This window comes from Pipistrellus kuhlii, unplaced genomic scaffold (assembly GCF_014108245.1).
Source record: "Pipistrellus kuhlii isolate mPipKuh1 unplaced genomic scaffold, mPipKuh1.p scaffold_m20_p_18, whole genome shotgun sequence".
Lineage (NCBI taxonomy): Eukaryota > Metazoa > Chordata > Mammalia > Chiroptera > Vespertilionidae > Pipistrellus > Pipistrellus kuhlii.
The window spans coordinates 26213297-26233627 of NW_023425493.1; the positions used below are offsets into that span (position 1 = coordinate 26213297).

The 20331-nt window shown below is 48.3% G+C and overlaps 1 protein-coding gene and 1 long non-coding RNA gene across 2 annotated transcripts; both read left to right on the plus strand.

Annotated features, from left to right (window-relative positions):
* The first annotated feature begins 7541 nt into the window (after positions 1 to 7541).
* On the plus strand, positions 7542 to 10671 carry LOC118721168. Its single transcript, XR_004988634.2, has 3 exons — positions 7542 to 9649; positions 9693 to 9697; positions 10415 to 10671. It is a non-coding gene; the product is annotated as an uncharacterized LOC118721168 (long non-coding RNA).
* A 1271-nt stretch (positions 10672 to 11942) lies between these two features.
* Positions 11943 to 15389, plus strand: S100A2 (S100 calcium binding protein A2). The gene is made up of 3 exons (XM_036441811.1): positions 11943 to 12094; positions 14049 to 14202; positions 15145 to 15389. The coding sequence occupies exons 2-3, from the start codon at positions 14062 to 14064 to the stop codon at positions 15295 to 15297; spliced, it is 294 nt and encodes a 97-aa protein (XP_036297704.1). The 5' UTR covers positions 11943 to 12094; positions 14049 to 14061; the 3' UTR covers positions 15298 to 15389.
* Positions 15390 to 20331: the final 4942 nt, after the last annotated feature.

The following is a 20331-nucleotide window of genomic DNA, read 5'->3' on the forward strand; positions in this document are numbered from 1 at the left end:
TCTTTTCTTCTTCTTCTTCTTCTTCTTCTTCTTTTTTTTTTTTTTTAAACATCCTACATTTCTCCCAGATTCTTTGCAATATTACCAATGGACAGGCTAGGAAGCTCTCCTTTGATTTTTGGGGTGATACTCAGAGCAAAACATTTGAAAAAGGTAGGAGGCTTCTTGGATGCATTATGATTCTTGAGCTTCTTCTTCTTCTTCTTCTTCTTTTTTTTTTTTTTTTGGTGCCCCTGACCGGGAATCGAACCCAGTACCCTTCAGTCCACAGGCCAATGCTCTATCCACTGAGCCACACCGTCTAGGGCTCAAGTTTCTTTTTTGCTTCCCCTTTAGGCGGGATGTAAGTCTTCATTTCTCTTTCATCGCGTGCCTTGTCCAAGTTTGCCATTTTCTTCAAATGTCCCTTTCACTTTAGCAGATACGGTCTCCCACCTCTCTGAGCACTTCTTAGGAAACTCTGAGAAGCAACTGAAGCACCTGCGTGTTTCTCTTTGAGCTCTTCCCAGCAAGTTTGCACAGAGAAAGCATATGATGGCATTTTCGCTTCTGCTTCTTAGTGTGAATGACAAGCTCAGGGGAGGTCTGCGCAGCGGTGTTACAAACTCAGAGACGGAAAAGAACCACACAGCATGGTCTGAAATGAAAACTTTCTAACTAAAAGCAGTTCATAGCGGGTAGTCATGCCTCTTAGGGCAACATTTTTCCCTAACAAAGATCAGTCTTCACCTTAACTGGGCCTGTGTACTGTCTTTTGCATGTATTATAACATATCTGATTAATCCCACCCCCACCCTCCTTCAGAGCAGAGCCACCCCACCAGAGTGGAGATCACAAATCCTGTCATGGTTATTATTACCATGGTCACTGTTGCTGTTAACTATCCTGTACCCACTATGTAAAAGTATGTGTCTATTCATTTTACTTTCTGTCCAATCCCTGAAATGTCCCCATTTTGCTTTCTCCTGCCTCCCTAAGCTATCACCAATGCATTTCATGTAACTGCCTTACATCCTCCCTTTTTAAAAAAATATATTTTTGTTAATTTTAGAGAGAAAGGGAAAGGGATAGAAATATAGAAACACAGATGAGAGAGAAAGATTAAAGAGCTTAATTGATGAGGTAGTCAGTAGAGAGATCCAGGGGGTTTTGAGCAAGTGATTGACAAAATGGACACTATGACCAGAATAGATGAGGAGGCCTGGGGTTGGAGGCAAGCGTGAGCATTAAGGGGTCAATGGGAGAAAAAAGGGGACATATGTAATACTTTCAGCAATAAAGATTAATAAAAAGAAATCTTTTATAATAAAGCCATTACCCTTTTCCTGGAAAAAAAAAAAAAAATGGATGAGGAGGGAGAGACTAGAGCCCAGAGGAGACTGGCCAGGAGGTTGCTGTTCATGTGAGAAACATTCAAACCTGTAAAGAAATTTTGTGAGTTTATTTGCTCAAAATTGTCAAAAATTGCTGGGAAACAGAATCTCTAGATATTGAGATAATGCTCTGGAAAATGGCAGTTTTTCATCTACTTTTATAAATTACCATCCAAGGAGGAGACGTGAGTGGGTTGCATGAAATTCATTGGTTACAGATTAGAGCTGAGAGAAAGCAAAGCAGGGAAACCCCTGGGGTTGGATAAAAAGTAAAATGATAGACACATGTGTATTTTACATAGGTGGGTACAGGATAGTTAACCCTCAACGATTAACAGGATAACAATAACAGCGAGGGGATTTGTGGTCTCCTCCCTGGCACCCGGTGCATTGGTTGTGCCCCGTGTGGTCCGGATAAAGGGAAGTTACAAGTTACCCTGACATTCCATAGGCATGTTATCGTAGATGCAAAAAAGATAATAGGCTCAGCTCTTTGTCAGGGAACATACCACTCTACACCACTTTTTAATTTAAAACGTTTTCATATCAGACCATCCCTCGGGGTTACTTTAGGTCTTTGAGTTTGCAAGGCCACCAGGCAGGCCTTCCCTGAGTTAGTCAGGTTAGCAGGTGGCCCTTTTTGTCCACAGAAACATTCAAGAGTTTAATTGATGAGGTAGTCAGTAGAGAGATCCAGAAGGTTTTTGAGCAAATGATTGACAACATGGACAACTATGACCAGAATGGATGAGGAGGGGAGAGGCTGGAGTCCAGAAGGAGGGTGCTGTGTCAGGACAACTGGGATGAGGCAGTAACCACAGGCACAGGGAGGAATGGGAGATTGGGCGAGGTGAGGTTGCAAGGAAAACGCAGCAGCACTTGGTGAGGACCTGTGGCTGGCAAGGCTGCTTGGCCACATCTGAGGTTCCGCAAAGCAAGGCAGAGACGATGTGGATTGGGGCCTGGGTGATGAGGGGGGCAGTGAGGGTTTGGGGCTGGAAGGATGGGGCTGGCTGAGTACAGAGTCAAACCCTTTGGTCTTAGGAGTTCTTTAAACCGAGGCAATGATGACGCTGTGAGGCAGAGGGAGAGACTGGAAGGATCCGGAAAGAAGCAATAAAGAGAGAAAAGGGTAGAAGCGAGGCAGGGTTAAGGAGAGGAGGAGGAACCAGGCAAGTGGCCAGACCAGGAGCTTTGGGTGAAGGAGTAGCTATCAGGGTGATTGAGGAGTGGTGCTCTGTTGCCAGGCCAAACTGAGTTCAAATCCTGGCTCTGCACTTAATTCCTTGAACTTGTGTTTCCTGATCTATTAATCATAGACATTGCCCACATTATAAGGTGGTTGGGAGGATCAAATTCGATAATGCATCTGCACACAGGGAATACTTAGAACAATGTCTGTGCAGAGTAAACACTCAGTAAACTTTGGTTTCTTCTCACTCAACCTGTCTGCTGCCCTCTTCTCTTCTTGGAAGATGTTTATCTGGCCCAGAGCTGGGCAGGTTCAGAAACTCATTTTTTATCACTGCTCTTAGGGATGATCTTGTTCTGAGAGATGAATTCTGTTCATTCTTGTGACTGCATGGTAAACCCAAACTTTCCAGAAATCATGTGTGTGTGTTTTTGTGTGTCCCCCCCCCCCCCCCCCCCCGCCATAAGGAAAGTCCCTTTGATAATCTAAATGCAAACCAGAGCTGGTTGGTGAATAAAGAGCTGGGGTGACTGGAAGTGAAGGGTCAAAAAGGGTTGGTTGCGTAAGTACGTAAGCTGGGATGATCACATGTGAATCTGCACCAAGTAGGGAATTGATTTCCTTGTCTATGAAATGGGGTATGAAGAGGCATCGAAGTAGATCAAACGAAGCTGTCACCAAACTCCACTGTCTTTGAAGCTGGACCTAGGTGTTTTGCCAGTTACTATAATGGGAAACATCTGATCATTTCCAAGCGAGGAGGAAGGATGAAACCAAGGAACAGACTTCTCACTTTGTAGGTTTTCTTTTCTTTCTTTTTTAAATATATTTTTACAGAGAGGAAGGGAGGGATAGAGAGGTAGAAACATCAATCAGCTGCCTCCTGCACACCCCCTACTGGGTATGTGCCCACAATCAAGGTACATGCCCTTGTTTGGAATCGAACCTGGGACCTTTCAGTCCGCAGGACGACGCTCTATCCACTGAGCCAAACTGGTTTCAGCTGAAGGTTTTCTTGATTGTTTTGTTCTTAAACTGTTAACAACTGACATGAGCAGATGACAACATGAGGGCTCCAAGGACAAACAAGTATTGGCAGGGAAATCACTGTCCTTGTGTTTTAGGGCACGTGTGAGGTTTGATGGTGGTTTCCTGTTGCCGACACCACGTCAGACTGCCTCATTCAGCAAAAATGCGGGTTCTTGCTGTGTGTCATGGTTTCTTCTACTGCTGTATCTAATGACACACACGGAGCGCTCACCGCGTACTTTGCTGGTGTTATCTCATTTGATCTGTGAGGTGAGTGATGGTATCGCGTTACAGAGGAGCAAACTGGTGCTTAGAAGGAGGTTAAGTGATGTTTGTAAGGTCACTTGGTTAGGGTAGTAACTGAGGTAACTTGCTTTCTTCTTTTGGTAAGAGACGCTTAATGACAGGTCTGAGTACATAACCCACACTGGTCAGCCATAGCACCCTGACTTCTTAGGAATGGGGGCTGGTTTATGGTCGAGCACACAAACCCAGTAGGGCTGCCAATCAAGGCTCTTCCCGGGAGATATGAACACTGGGTTTATAAAGCTGGAATAGTCTGTGACCATGTTTCTCATTACATAGGTCCCAGAAAGAGGAAAGCCCACATGTAAAGAGAGACAAGCAGTGATGAGAGAAAGATGGTTGGTGCTGTTTCCTGTTCTAGCCCCCAAGGCTGTGGTTCATTGAGCCTGCACGCCATTGATGTAATAATAATACATCCCTTTTTTGCTACTTCAGGGGGTTTTCATTGAACCTCTGCTCTCTTATTGCTGAAAGGTCTTGAACAACAGAATCAGGACATGGGAGAGTCAAGATTCAAACCCAGGATCCAACATCTTAACTTCTCTCCAATAGCTATTTGGCTAGTCTTACACATTGCTCTCTTAAAATGTCACTTTCAACCACTTCCTCATGAGCAACACCCTATAATTTTTATAATCACTGCTCACTTTCCCGTCACCTTGCTTTTACTGAAGCTGGCTTTAGTCCCTTTCTGAGATTTGCACAATTCCCTGGGTTTGTCAGGACACATCAGAACATATCTCTCGAGCTGAGTGTTTCTGGGGTGATGGTTAATCACGCTGTTTTATGTTGATTCCTATTAGCACTGGTTTCACCAAGTGACGCATTCCATCCTTGGCCCTCCATTCTAGCCAATGGCAGAGCTCAGCTTCAGACCCAAGTCTGAAGACTCAGACCTGAGTGTTTGCTGGGACACTCCAGGCTGTGGGAGGCTGTGAGGAGTCTGCAGGCTGGGGTGCAGGTGTCCCTGGGCTCCTGACTCAGGTATCAGACCTCAGGAACCACCTACCTCTACACACTGAGTCTCTGTGAAGAGTTGTGGGTCGGGGAGACAAGTCCCCAACCTTGAGATCCAGAGTGGCTGTGCTCATGTGAGCCTGCGTGTGCGACCACAAATAGTGGTGAGGGTGGGCAGATGTTGGGGGCACAAAAAACCAGTTTGTTCTTGACCAGATTCTCTGATTCTGTTACTGGTTCACATCACTTTCCCTTTTGAGTTCTGATAAAGTCTCCAAATCTCAGCTGTGGACCAGAGAATGTAATTTGGAGCTGAAGCCAAAAAGATCTTTATATTCTAATGTTCCTGCTTCCCAAACTGACCTACCCCACCTCATCACAGAAAGCAGCTGCCTAACTGTATCCTGCCCCAAGGGGAGGTAGGGAGGGGGAGCGGCAGGCTGGTTGAGAAAGAGAAAGTCTGCAGCCCAGGAGGGGTAGAGCCTCACCCCCCTCTTCCTTTAGAGGAGGGAGAGGAGGGCGTGATGGAGAGAGGAGCCCTTCTGAGGAGGGAGGTGTTAAACTGCTCCTTCCCCCAAACACTGCCATTGGCAAGAAGGAAGTTTCTGGAGCCACTGGAGAGAGCTGGGCCCACAGAGTATAGCAAATGAGCTTTTAGAAGGTTCCGCGGTGGGGGTAGAGAACTGAGGGCCATGTCTGGAAATGTGGTATTAAAGGGAGGAGAGGATGGTGGCCATCGGGACAGCACTGGTGCGCCCCCCTCTGGTCATTCACCAAACATCCGCTCTGTGTCAGGTCAGTTTAGTGGGAGAGACACATAAATAATCCCAAATAAATGTAATTTTTAAAAAATGTTTCAATTAAAGTTGACACTCAACATTATAATAGTTTCGGGGGTACAGCCCAGTGGCCAGACGTTCGTATAACGAAGGGATTCCCCTGTGACTCAGCACCCGCCATATACAGTTATTACAACACCATCGACTACCTTTCCGCCACTCCACATCCCCGTGACTATCAATTTGTACCTCTCTATCCCCCTGTCCACCCAGCACCCCTCCCCCCCAATCTGGCAACCTTCAGTGTTTATGAGTCTACAATTAATCATAAAAGGTATTGTTATAGGGTGACGGGCAAGAGGCTGCAAAAGTACATAGGAGAAACTCTGACTAGTAGCTGTGTGTGTGTGTGTGTGTGTGTGTGTATGTGTGTGTGTATGTGTGTGTGTGCTTGTATGCATACTCACGTGTTCTGTGTTCTGGTACGTGGGAGGCTGGGGAGTGGATTCAGGGATGCTGTACAGAGGGGATGATATATGAGCTGAGTTTAAAAGGTGGTTAGGAGGTTGACGGGGGGCAAACTGAGGAAGGGCTTCCCAGGAGAATGAATGGCACAGGCAGGGCTTGCAGGCATGGAGGGCCTGGTGAAGTGCAATAATGAAGTTTCGGACCTGGGAAGTGGTGCCATGTCCGGTAGTCTTCTCCTGAAAGTGATGGAGATTCACTCAGTGTTTTCACGTGGGGAGTGATGTGCTTAGGTTTGAACTTTAAGATCACCTGGGTGGCAGAGCTGAGGAGGGGTCAGCGTGGGGGCAAGGTCACGGTGGGGAGGAGAATCCAGATGAGATTGCAGGGACACAGGCAGTGTGGATAGCGGGGAGCCGTAGGCGGAAGGCAGGAAGGTGGGTCTAATGACCGGATGTCTGGATGGCAATGAGGAGGAAGCAGGATGGTAGAGGGCAGCCAGGTTTCTGGTTTAGGTCATTGGGTGGATGGTGGTGTTCACTGTGGCAAAGAGGAGGGCAAGGGGAGATGGGAGATCTGAGGAAGGTTTCCTTTAAGCTTATTTAAAACCTGGGCCAGAGTGCATTTGGAGGCAAGAGGAAAGTGGACCCTTGAAGATGACAGATCAGAGCAGGTGGGGAAGAGGGGCTCCTGGGCAGCAGGGGAGGTTGAGAAATGAGACTGAGTGGCTGGGTGGGGAGAGGATGGGCAGAGAGACCAAGGCTGGTCTGAGGAGCAATTGGAAAGTTAGGGATTCTCAGTGATGGAGGCAATACAAGGAGATTTACCTGTGTTTAAGTCACAACTCACCTGTTGTGTGAACTTGGGCAAACTTCCCCAAGCCTCAGTTTTCTCCTCTGTAAAGTGGGTTGGAATTGTACCAGCTTCCTGGGATCGTTGTGTAAATTAAGGGGGAAAATATCCAGAAATCGCCCAGCACACATAGGTGCTCCTTAATGTCACATGCACAAACCCATCACATGCAGCAAATCCAGAATGATCCAGATCCTCTGTTCAAACACTCTCATGCTGATCATGCTATCAGGGGGTAGTTAGATAAATTATTTAATGCCGTTTCTAAAGAGAAAATATTTCCAAGCATATTTCTGAGGGCAGAGGAATAATCAAAGAGACCCTTGTTTAAGTTAAGAGGTATGGTGCAACTCACCTAAGGTGAGTCAGAGGGAACACCAGGACTTGAACCTGAGGCCCAACACTGAGGGCATTTCCCTTTCACCTAACTGCCCTGGAGAAAGGATGGGTGGGCAGTGTTTGGCCCTTGATTTCTTTCTTTTTAAAAAAATATTTTTCATTGATTTTAGAGAGGAAGGGAGGAGACAGATAGAAACGTCAATGATGAGAGAGAATCATTGATTGGCCGCCCCTGTACACCCCACAACCTGGGCATGTGCACCAACCAGGAATCGAATCGTGACCTCCTGGTTCATAGGTCCATTGAAACACACCGGCCCGGCTGGCCTCTGACTTCTGCCCCTTAGTTCCTTCTGCCCAGGTCCTAAGGCTTTTAAAATAGCTTCCAGGCGTTTGGCTTACTTCCAGAAGTCCACCTGGGCTGCTCCGCAGGGGCTGTCCGGGGAACCCCTTCTATGTGAGGCAGATGTGAAGGGCGTGGGTGTGGGAAGGCTCCTTGGAGATGAATCAGCGCTGCCTCCTCCAGGGTAAGTCAGGTGCAGGGCATGGCAAGGGCTGGTCTACAGGAACAAGAGAAAGGGAAAGAGAGCAAGGAGAAGCTTGTAATGACATATCGCAACCACCAGGGGGCATGAATCATGTAGGCAAAAAACCAGCAGCTGCTGGTGGAAAATCTCTGGTGTGTGTGTGTGTGTGTGTGTGTGTGTGTGTGTGTGTGTGTGTATGTGTGTGTTGGACAGACTGTGAGGACCCGGCTTCTTAGGCTGGGCGGCTTCTTAGGCTGGGCATGGGCAGAGTCATTCTGGGAATATGCCACTGCCTGCCTTCGTGGAGAAGTGGAAAATCAAGAGGGGGATTGGGTTTTAGGGTTGGCTCTATTCAACCTTCCGGTTCTGCTGAGGGGAGGGAGTGGCTCCAGATCACACAGCGAGTTAATGGCAAATTAATGTGATCGTCACCAGTCTCAGTCACATGGCCACTTGATGGGCACCCTTTGGCTTCCATTTCTAGGTTAGGGACAAGTCTCTAGATGGGGCTTTAGGAATCAGTGGCTCTGCTTCTGTCCGTCAGGATGTCTGTCTGTCTCTCTCATCTTATTTCCTTCTCCCTCACGTTTTCTTTGTTACTGTGACTATTTTCCTCTGATCTTTCCTCCCAGTTTCCATCCGACTGCCTCTGTGTTTCTCCTTCCTGTCTCCATCTCTCCCTGATGGGAGTTTGCTCATTGGTCCCTGGAGTGAGATGTTTCCTGCAGTCTCTCCTCGGGGGGTTGTAGCTCTCTGACGCTCTGGTTTCCAACCCAGTGTCCCAGTCTCTTCTCCTGGGAACCAGAAAAGAAACTGTGACTTGGGAGCATGACTTGAGGAGGTCAGAAGGCCTCCAGCCTCCTAAATACTGTCCCTAGTGCCCCCTCCCCCATTGCCACGCAATACCTATAAACACGGGTTGGCACCTGGTGTGGGAGAAGCCCTTTGCTCATGCAGAAATGAGTAAGACCCAGTCCCCGCCCAGTGAGCTCACCGTGTGGGGGTGAAGGCAAGAGAAGACAAGTGATCCCATCTAGAGAAGAATGCTCTAAGCACACAAGGACAAAAGGAGTGCTTTGTATGAGAAAGAGCAGGTAGAGATAGGATCTGGTTGGGCCTAGGGAAGCCTCTAGGAAGTGGTGGCATGTTACTGGCCTTTGGAAGATAGGTGGGATTTCCACAGGGTCCCTGTTTACACTCTGAGCAGAGGGACCAGAATAAAAAGAGGGTTTCAGCCACACCCTGTGCAGTCTACCTACGTCCCAGTCACCATGAGCAAGACCGTTAGGGTATGTGCAAGAGAGACTAGAAAGCTGGTGAGGACGAGAGCCTGAGCACCTCCCTGCTGGGCTTCATGGAAGGCGAGGGGGACACCACTGTGATTTCCGAGCGGGAGAGGCATCTGCGAAAGCCCTCAGTGGAAATGGGAGAACCGCTGAGAAAAACAATGCACTGCACCTGCTGAGCACAAAAGGGTCGGGAGGCTTGGGGTAGAACTAGAGGACAAAGGTTTGTTCCAGGGTCTTAGGATTTGCAACTAGAAAACACAACGAGGCAATCTCCCGAGTGTTCCGAAGAAGAAAGCAGAGCTGAGAGTTCCAATAGGAAAAAGTACGCTCTTGAGAACAATCAGTCCTTCATTCTTAGCCTCTGGATTGGCCTGGGACAACAATCTTCCAGAGGTTCAGTGATCTGGATAATGGCTGTCAGATGAGCTGGATGCATGGACATTCTTTCCTATGTTTTTTATTCTTTCCTAAGTCCTTCAGAAGGCTGTCTGTAGGAATGTATTTGTCTCCAGGCATTGAGGCACAACTGGAAAGTTCAAAAGTGAAAGATGAAACAGGGGCCGGAGACTGGGATCAGGACACAGGCTTTGTTGAAGGAGAATACCACTGCCGGCTGCCTTCCAGAGGGGAGAGAGGAAGAGGGCCGGGTGCAGGCACCTTTTAAGGGGAGGAAAGGGAAGGGACGGGGCTTAGGGCACTCAGCACACGCTTTTTGGTGGTTTGATGGCAGTATTTCCCAAACTTCTCTCATGATGAGAATCACCTGGTGGAGTTGTTGAACTACAGATTCCTGAATCCCAACTAAGAAGTGCTAAACTAGAATTTTTGGTAACATATAGGTAAAATTGTATACTTAAGTATACAATTCCACCAGGTGATTCTCATCATGAGAGAAGTTTGGAAAAAACACTGTTTAGGGACCTAGGGACTTGGGAATTGAGGGCTTAGGGTATTTGGCAGGTGCTGATTGGTGGTTCAAAGTACAGTCCATATAAGGTGCCTTGTTAGGTGCTCAGGAATGTCTGGCTGCAGGTGGAGTTTACGTCATTCTCTGTCCATCAGTTGGAGGAAGGGAGGATCTATCAAAAAGCTTAAGTCCTCAGGCTTTTTAATTTTTTAAAAATTTTTATTTTATTGATTTTTCACAGAGAGGAACAGATAGCCAGAAACATCAATCAGCTGCCTCCTGCACACCCTGCACTGAGGATGTGCCCGCAACCAATGTACATGCCCTTGACCTGAATCGAACCTGAGACTCTTCAGTCCGCAAGCCGAAGCTCTATCCACTGAGCTAAACCAGTTTCAGCGTCCTCAGGCCTTTTAATCTTATCCCTTATGCTTCAGCCCATTTGGTCTGAACCAGTTTTGTCAGCTTGACTATAAACAATTGATTTTAAGTCAGCTTAGCTGTACTGACTCCATGTTGTTTTCTTTCTTTCCTTTTTTTGTTTTGTTTTGTTAATCCTCACCTGAAGATACTTTCCCATTTATTTCTAGAGAGTGGAAGAGAGAGGGAAAGTCACAGAGAGAAACATTGATGTGAGAGAGACACATTGGTTGCCTCCTGCACATACCCTGACCAGGTCGGGACGGAGAGGAGCCTGCAACCACAGTACATGCTCTTGACCAGAATTGAACCTGGGACCCTTCGGTCTGCAGGCCAACACTCTATCCACTGAGCCAAACTGGCTAGGGCTCCATGTTTTTTTCTTCATTCATTCCTCACCCCATTACACTGAGGTGAAGGATTTTTATCCCAAGCTCTATGTGAACAGGAAGGGCAGTAGCATGGGAGGTTCAAGTGTGTTGGGGGAGGAGGGGACACTAGATGTGCAAGGTGTAGAAGAGGACATTTGGCTCCAAGGCATGACACTATCTGTGGTGCCCATAGAGCCCCCAAGGACCAAGGTGATCCCGAGGAAGAGACAAGTCTGGCTTCATATCTGAGCCTAGTCAGTTTTCAGTTTGAACTTCTCCAAATTTCTCTGTGGTGTGGCAATCCAGAGTCCCGCAGGGTTGGCCACTGAAGGGTCCCTGTACCACACTCTCCTTCCTGGTACAGAGTTTCCGCCTGCTGCCCAGGCCCTGGGGGTGGGGTGTGGTGAGGGTGCTCCTGAGTCACTGCCTGGGCATCTGGGCTTGCACCGCAGGGTGAGTCACCTAGGACTGGGGGGAGTACTGGGAGGAGGTTGGGAGCTGGGGGGAGGGCAAGAAGCTGCTGGACATCTGGAGGGGGGAAGGGAGCTGGGCCTGCAGGAAGGGCGGTGCCCAGACTGGCAGGAAGGGCGGTGCCCAGACTGGATTGGGGATAGACCAAGAGCAGCAGGTGAAGTGGGCCTGGGAGGGGGCAGCTTTCTAAGGGCGATCCCAGATTGCTTCTCTCTCTCTCTCTCTCTCTCTCTCTCTCTCTCTCTCACACACACACACACACACACATTCTCTCTCTCTCTCTCTCTCTCTCACACACACACACACACACACACACACACACACACACACATTCCCTCTCTCTCTCTCACAAACACTTTCTCATATCCCAGTGGGCTTGTGAAGTCCAGTGTGTGCCTACACCCCGTGACACATGAATGAGCTGTGACTCACAGGCATGTCATGAGAACAAGGCCTGGTATGAGTCTCCAGGCCCCACAAACAACGGCTATCTCCCCTCACCCTGGGCGTAGGCTGTCCCTTTCCGATGACACCCCCCTTCCCACCCCCCTGTGGCCCGGGTGGGCCCAGGAGCTGCCATTTGAACCTGGAGCCCTCCTCCCTCCAGCTGGGGGCAGAGCTGAGAGTCTCTGAGGGGGAGGGGACCAGGTGGGAGGGGGAGGGGTTGGCTGGAGGCCAGGTTTGGCTGGATCAGGTTAAGGCAGGTTTGGTTTCCTGAAAACGCCTTGTCCAGGGCCAGTGAAGCTGGCATATAAATCCCCACTCCGAGCACCTTGCCCTTTGCTTTCCTTCCCGGTCTCTCTCGCAGCCTGGTCTGGTGAGTACCTGTGTGGCACTGAGGGCTGGGTGGAGAGGACTCTATGGGCCTCTGCCTCTGTCCCTTTGTCCTGATCTTTTCCCTACGGTTTTCTTTTTCTGGCTTCCTTAGATCAGCCTGAGGCCTCTCTGCATCTTTCCCATGGTGGGGAGAGGGGTGTTTCTTCTGTGAAGTGTCAGTTTGATTTCTACTTCCCCAGTTCCTCTGTGAGGTCCCAGTTTAGGGGTTATTCTGAGGTCCTCTCTTGGGTTTTAGTTGGGGGTCCCCTGTGGGTCTCTCAGTCTAGAGGCCCTTCTTGGAGGTCTAGGCCTAGGAGTGTGAGGGGTGTGTATGTGGGTGCTTTAACCGGAATCCCGAGTTTTTTGTTTTTTTTTTTTGTTTGTTTTTTTTTGTGTGTGTGTGTTTTGCAAAGTTCTGGATTGTAGCCGGAGTAAAGAGCAGGAGCCAGGAATCTCAAGTGTGTGGGCCCGCTGGGGTCTGCCCTGAATAGCAGCGTAGCTCTGCCCACTACAGCTTCCTGTCTTTTCCTGCCCCGTTACCTGCAAGCTGGCAGGATTGATCCGGGTTGGGTTTTTTTTTTTTTTTTTTTTTTTTTTTGCCTCTCTTCCCAGCTCTTCTGGCCTCATCCTGGGATCTGCCTAACCCTCGTGGGCTGGTCTGAGCATTTTCAGAGGCAGGGCTTTGGGAAAAATGACCTCTGAGGTCTGTCCTTCTGTCCTGGATTCTACCCTAGTGTTTGCCCTGATCCCAGGGCAGTGGACTTTAATTTCTTTAGTTCCAAACCCAATGGTATCCTCCCTGATGGGGAGGGTGTTTATGCCCTGTCTGCAAAGAGCCAGTACCCCAATAAGAAGAGAGACATATTCCTTAACCTCTAAGAGTACCTAGTATGAGGGAGACATCATTTCTGCTTGAGGGAGCGTCCACTTATTTTTGTTGTTGTTGCTTCCACTTATTTTAATTAAAAACATTTTAAAAATGTGTTTAAAAAAATTATTTCAGAGAGGAAGGGAGAGGGTGAGAGAGAAACATCAAAAATGAGAGTCATTGATTGGCTGCCTCTTGCACGCCCCCTACAGGGGACTGAGCCCACACCCAGGCATGTGCCTTTGAGGAGAATTGAACCGTGACCTCCTGGTTCATGGGAGCTGAGCCAGGCTAGTTTTTTTTTTTTTTTAAATTTTGTAAAGTATGTCTTTATTTAATTTATTTATCTTTTTATCTTTATTGTTGAGAGTATTACAGATGTCCCCCTCTCCCCCCTCCCATTACCTCCCTCCACCAGTTCTGCTCAGGCTCCAGGCCTTCACCACCCTATTGTCTGTGTCCAGGGGCAATGCATACATGCATAAATTCTTTGGTTAACCTCTTCCCCCGAACCCCTGGGCCCCTTCCCTCTGAGATCTGTAAGTGTGTTTATGTTTTCAGGACTCTGGTTCTATTTTATTCACCAGTTTATTTTGTTCATTAGACTCCAGGGAGAGTGACATCCTTTGGCCTTAGGAGCCCCACCTGAGGACAGAACCAACTCCTCAGGGAACCTTGGACCGCTAGGCTGTAGCCATAGTTACTGCCCTCGTCAAGTGAATCCCCATTAACTGGCTCAGGGATACATCTGTCACCCCAGTGTAGACACAGAGTCCACTGGCCTGGGAAGGAGCCAAATGGGACTCTGGTCACCCTGTCATTTCCCTTTCCAAAGACACTCATGGTGGGGAGCCCTCCCTCAGGGTATGTCCCAAGGGTGATCAGAGGAGAATGAGGCTCTGCCCTTGGTGACTTCCAAACACAGGGGAAGGGTTAACATCTGCCCAGGGAGCCACAGTCTGAGGGGGCCAGGCAGCCTCTGCCTGCTCATTCAGAGGGGGATTGGGAGAGGTAGTTTGGGGCACAAGGGCAGAAATGGGTCCTGCAGGCGGTGCTGAGGCATCTCCAACACCTGTCACTTCTTTGGCCCCAGATCCAAAATGTCCAGTCCCCTGGAGCAGGCGTTGGCTGTGATGGTCGCCACCTTCCACAAGTACTCTGGCAAGGAGGGTGACAAGTTCAAGCTGAGTAAGGGGGAGATGAAGGAACTTCTGCAGAAGGAGCTGCCCAGCTTTGTAGGGGTAAGTGGGGCTGGCTGAGGGTGGGAGGCTCCTGTGTGTGTGAGAGTAGGGGCACCAGTTAAATCTATTCTTCCTCCCTCAGTGTGCCTGCTGATGCAGACACCAGGGTGGGGCCGGGCCCTTCACCAACTTACTGGAGTGTGAGTGATGCCCACGTGTGAGAGCCCTCTTATGAGCTGTTCCCTGCAGCTTTCCAGAGAATGGGTGTGCTGTCAGTGTCTTCAAAGTCCATTTGTTCAACCCCCTCATTGGAGAGGTGAACAAACCAAAGCCCAGAGAGGGAAAGTGGCTGGCCCAAGACCACACAGATATTTCTCTCTCTTGTTTTTAATATTTATATGCCAACCTGAGGTTTGTTGGGGAGAAAAGTCCAGTTAAGACATGCACCCTGAGGCACTGGTAGAGAAATGCAGTCAACTTTCAATTTGCCCCTCCCACTCCCCATACCAACTACTGGATAATCCCAAAGTCAGGTCTCGGGCTCTGAACTTTATGAAGCAGGTTTTACATTCCTTTAAATATTTTTTTCTGGGTCCAATTTTTAAAATTTGATCTCATGTTGACTGGCGTTAAAAAGAGCTTGTCTTTTCTGAATTCTCCTTGCTGGTGATGGAGAGTGGCTCCAATAGCTCTAGTTTCTTCGTCAGCAAAACGAGGCTGATGATGCCCCTCTCGCCTGGCTCCTGTGGGGAGTAGAGCTTATCCTGTACTTAGGGGGTGCCTGGCGTGCTCCCCGTTCCCAGCAGGGAGAGCTGAGGGCTCCCACCAATGAGCATCCATCTGTCCTCCCTCATGGGCCTCTTCATAGTTCCCAGGGACTCTGCCACCACTTACTGCTGCCCAGTTTGAAGGGACAGCTGGGCTCTGGCCAATGAGTGTGTGTTTGGGGCAGAGGTGGGGTGGAGAGCGGCCTGGCGATGACCCATTCTATCTTGCTTTCAGGAGAAGGTGGATGAGGAGGGCCTGAAGAAGCTGATGGGCTCCCTGGATGAGAACAGTGACCAGGAGGTGGACTTCCAGGAGTATGCCATTTTCCTGGCCACTATCACTATCATGTGCAACGATTTCTTCCAGGGCTACTCAGCCCGGCCCTGAAGCAGAGCTCTCTGCTCCCAGCCGTGGGCCTCTTGGGCCCAGGAAGACTCTCCTTTGTAGTTTTGTACTCAATAAACCTTTGTTCCTTTGTTTATTGTTGATAATCATTTAATTGCTCAGTGGTGCCCTGTGACCTGGCTGGCAATGTTGGAAACTGAGGGCCTCCTAGATCTCCTTTCTGGGCCCTGACCCTCCATCTAGAATTCTCTCCGGAGCTGTGCCGTAGGTCACACACTTTGGGGTTTCAAATACCAGTAAATATTTGGAAATTGAAATAGTTTGCTAACATAAAACATTTTTGATTTTACAGATAAAGAAGGGGGGAAGGAGAGAGGGAGGGGGAGAGAGAGAGACATTGGTGTGAGAGAGAAACATTGATGATTTGCTTCCGGTTTGGGAATCAAACCCACCACCTTTTGCTCCCCCCAACTGAGCCATCTGGCTTGGGCCATTTGCTAATATCACCCCCCTCCTCCATAAAGATATTAAAAAAGGCAAATCGCAACTACTATCACTATCATTTCACACAAAAAATTCCAACAAAGAAGGAAAGATATAGCCCTAGCTGGTTTGGCTTAGTGGCTAGAGGACCAAAGATTCCCCAGTTCGATTTCAGTCAGGACCTGTACCTTGTTCCAGGCTCCTCCCTGGCCCGAGGCTCTGGTTTCTCTCACATTGATGTTTCTGTCTGTTTTTCCTTCTCAATGGAAAAATATCCTTGAGTGAGAATTGACAACAACAACAACAAAGCTGTTTTGATGATCTATTTCTGCATAACAAGCCAACTCAACATTTGATGAGTTAAAAAGTAAATTCATTATTTCTCAAGGTTCTGTGAGTAGACTCGGGTTAGTTGATGGGGTTTCTCCGTGGGATCTCTCATGCAGCTGCAGATGAAAGTTGGGGCTGGAGTCATCTGAAAGTTCAAATGAGCCTGGCCAGAGGGGCCCAGTTGGTTGAGTGTCATGCTGTGCACTGAGAGGTTGCCAGTTTGAGTCCCTGTTAGGGCACAAGATTGTAGGTTCAATCCCTAAACAGGAAAACAGGGTGCCAGAAGGCAACCAATTGATCTCTCTCTCTCTCTCTCTGTCTCCCTCTGTTGAAACATGTCCTCCTTGGGTGAGAATTAAAAAGACATTAAAAAAACAGAAAGCAAGTTCAAATGAACTCAACTTCCAAGGTTGCTCGCTCAATATACCTGGCAATTGATGCTGGCTGTCAGCCAGGAGCTAAGCTAGGACTGTCATCTGGAACACCTTCCCATGACCTCTCTCCATGTGGCTTGTCTCCAAAGTGAGCATCCCAAGAAGTCTAGATAGGAGCTGCCAGGCTTCTTAAGATTTATCTGAGAAATCCCAGGACATCACTTCTGCTGCAATCTATTGATCAAGGAAGTCATTAAGGCTGGCTCGTATTCAAGGGGAGGAGAATTAGGCTCCATCTGTTAAGGTGAAATTGACAGCAACTCTCTTGGAGACTATATATCATAGTCTGTCTTCTAGCAACCACGGTTCACAGTTCATTTCATATGCAAAATGAACTCAACTCCTTCCTAAGACCCACAGCATCTCATCCCATTAAGGCAGCAACTTGAAGCCCAGGATCTTGTTATCTAAGTCAGGTGGAGATATGAATGAGGCTTCTCAGGGGCAGTTCCTCCACTACAGCTTTTCAAGAATATTTCCTCTTGACCCGAGCATCTGTGAACGGCACATTCAATGTACAAAGGAGAGACAGAGATAGATAACTGCAATAAACACTCCTCTTCAAAAGGGGGTGGGGATGGATTGGAAGCACAGAGTGTTCATTGGTCAATAACAATTCTGAAGTTGAGTCAAACATATGTCACCAGATTCTTGGTTATGATTCAGCTCTTCTCCCTATAAATGGTTCTTGGTTCTACCCTCTAGGCTCTTGGTTTTATTTTCTGAGCTAACTCTTTCTTTTTCACCAGAAATGTCTGTTTGCTTCTTGCCCATAGAATGTTTAAGACTCAAAGATTCTCTTTGTTTTGAGGTGTCTCTGCTCTCTTTCAGTCCAAGATGGTACAATTCTTTAAAAAAATGTTGTAGGCTTTCTAAGTATTAATTTACTAGAGGCTGGGTACACAAAATTCCTGCACGGGTGGGGTCCCTAGGCCTGGCTGGTGATCAGGGTCGATCAGGTTCCCTGCCTCCCTGCCTCCTGCCTCCTCCTTCCCTCCACTGTCACCCACCCCTGGTTCCCTGTCCCAGCCTTGGGGCCGAGGGGAGGAATCAGGAGGTTGGCCAACAGGCCGCATTGGTGATCAGGGCTTGCAGGCTGGGAGCAGCTCCTGTGTTAAGCATCTTCCCCCTCGTGGTCAGTGCACATCATAGTGACTGGTCTTTCCGGTTGCTTAGGCTTTTATATATATAGGATAGATGAGTTGCAGAAAACCTGACCAATAATAGTGGCTTTACTTGTCCTATATAATAAGAAATCTGGGTAGGCAGCTCAGGATTGGTTCAGGGGCCCCGAGATCCCAGAGATCCTGTCTGACAACCAAGTGTCTTTTCATTTTTTGCCCTGTAATCTATAACATATATGCTTTCCCCCTCATGCTTGTTGTGTTATGATCACAATATGGCTGCTATACCTCCAGGTCTCACCATCCATGTTCCAAGCTGGAAGACAGAAAAGATTAGGTGCAAAAGGTTTTCTCCTTTGCCTTTTTATTATGCAAGAAGTACTCTCACCAGGTATTTCCACCTACATCTCTTTTGCCTTCACTATGTAATATGACTTGCCCCAGCTGCAACCAAGTATTTTTAGCTCAACATGTTCACACTTTGGAAAAAAATAAAAGAATTTTTAGAAGTAAGGAAAGAGGGGATGAATAGTAGACAAGCAGAGACAATACTTTCCTGAATTGTTTTCTTACTTCCCTGGGAAGCTCTGGTGCTTGGGAACCACTTACAGAGGAGCTCCCCAGAGATGGAGGGGAGCTGAGTGAGACAGTTCAGGGACAACTTGCTTGTCCTCACTCACTGTTCTGTCTCAGCTGCGTGCCTGGTGTTGGGGAGGCCAGGCCAGGCAGACTCTAGCAATAAAAAGTGAGAAGCCCACTTTCCTAATATCCTGCAGGAAAGGGAGCCGGTGAATATAGGTCAGGGGATCATGATCATGGCAATTAACATTTTCACAGCTGTTCCCAAGCTCTGCTGGTGCACATGGGGTCCCTAGGCCTGGCATTTCAGCCTCATGGTAACCCCAGGGAGGAGCTATCATTAGGCCCTTTCACAGCTGAGGAAACCAAGAGGGAAGAGCACCTGCCACTCCTTGAGCACTCCCTCTGGCCAGGCTTTGTGCTGCTCCTGCTCGAACGCCATCTCGTTGACTCCGCGGCAATTGGATGAGAGGTGCCATTAGTTTGTGCACTTCAGAGAGGGCCTGGGGGAGGTTAAGAAAGGAGCAGTGCTGGAACTTGACCTGGGTCTCTAAGAAAAGGTCCACCCCCTCCCTCCAAAACAAAACAAAACAAAACAAAACAAAACAAAAAAAACCCCACAACAAAAAACAAAAAAACACACACCCCCAAAACAAAAAACAGAAAAGGTCTGAATAAGGACGTAACTAGGAGCCAGGAGACCCAGCTGTGCTCTGACCACACATATAAAGTCCGCCCCCCCACCATCATCTTCTTTCCCTCAGCCCTTCTTATTGTTCTCCCTGGCATTTAATCCATCTATTTAGTCTGTCATACATGCATTTGTTATTGTCTGTTTTCTCCACTCCATTGTCATCACAGAGCGGGGCTTTTGCTGCTTTGTTTACAGCCATACCCTCAATGCCTCAGACAGGTGTTTCTAAAGATTTAAATGAATAACAAATGGCTCTTAGTTCTACTACTGATTAGCTATGTGACCTTGGGCACGTTAACCACCTCTCAGCTCACATTTATGCCTTTACCACATGCTAGGCTACATATCTGTGAACTTTGTGTAGATTAATCATTGAAGCCCCATAGCAATCCCATGAAATGGTCACCATTATTATCTTGCGTCATTGACAGACGAGGAAAATGAGGCCGAGGGTAGGGCCAGGGGGTGACCTGCTTCTGGGAGGTGGCTGGTGGCAAAGGATATCCTAGGTGGGAATAAGTGCTTGACCTAGAACTGAGCTAATTGCTGGTCCACTCTGGCTTCCATGTCTAGGCTCTAATCCCTATAATTTCTTGCCTATAAAACAGGGCTGCCCTGGCTGGTGTGGCTCAGTTGGTTGGAGGGTTGTTCTGTGTACTGAAGGGCTGAGGGTTTGATTCCCTGTCAGGATACATACCCAGGTTCCGGGTTCAATTCCCAGTCAGGGCATGTACCGGAGGCAACCTATTGATGTTTCTCACATCAAAGCTTCTCTCTCTCTTTCCCTCACCCCTCTTCTCTAAAGTCAATAAAAACATATCCGCAGGAGTGAGGACTAAACACACACACACACACACACACACACACACACACACACACACACAGGACCAGTCACAGCTCATTCTTTCCTCCCTGTTGCTCACTCCCCTCACCCACAGGGGCTGAGTCTTTAAGGAGAGGATAGCACAGGCAAGGTTTGGGTGCTGTGGGCCTAAGGTGAACTCAAGATACAAATGTTTCTCTGGCTACCACCACGAGCACTAGGGCTTCTTCCGAGGCCAGGGAGATGCCCTCTCCCTGCCTCCCACACCCTCTGGGCCTTGTGTTCTCTTTCTGTGAAATGGGAAGGGGTCTCTCAGGCTCAGGGATGAGGGTGGGAAGGAAAAAGGGATATGGAGTGTGGGGATGAAGGAACTTTCCTCTACCTTCTAGGTTCTTCCAGCCGGTGTAATAATTAAATTGACAAGAGACAGGCAAACACCACCAACAAAACTATCCATGCATGGAAAATTCATGTACATGAGAAAGTCAGAGGCCCTACATACATGTAATGTTCAGAGACAGGAAGTTAAAACAAGGCGTGGATGGCATTCTGATCTAAGGATGAGGTCAGGAGCCTGGGGCTTCAGCGGGGAGGGTTATTGGCAGGATG

Excerpts from the sequence above, each read along its gene's own strand:
- S100A2 (XM_036441811.1), top strand. The coding sequence starts at position 14,062 with ATGTCCAGTCCCCTGGAGCAGGCGTTGGCTGTGATGGTCGCCACCTTC. Across the intron at positions 14,203-15,144 it reads AGCTGCCCAGCTTTGTAGGG|GAGAAGGTGGATGAGGAGGG; the intron begins GTAAGTGGGGCT and ends TCTTGCTTTCAG.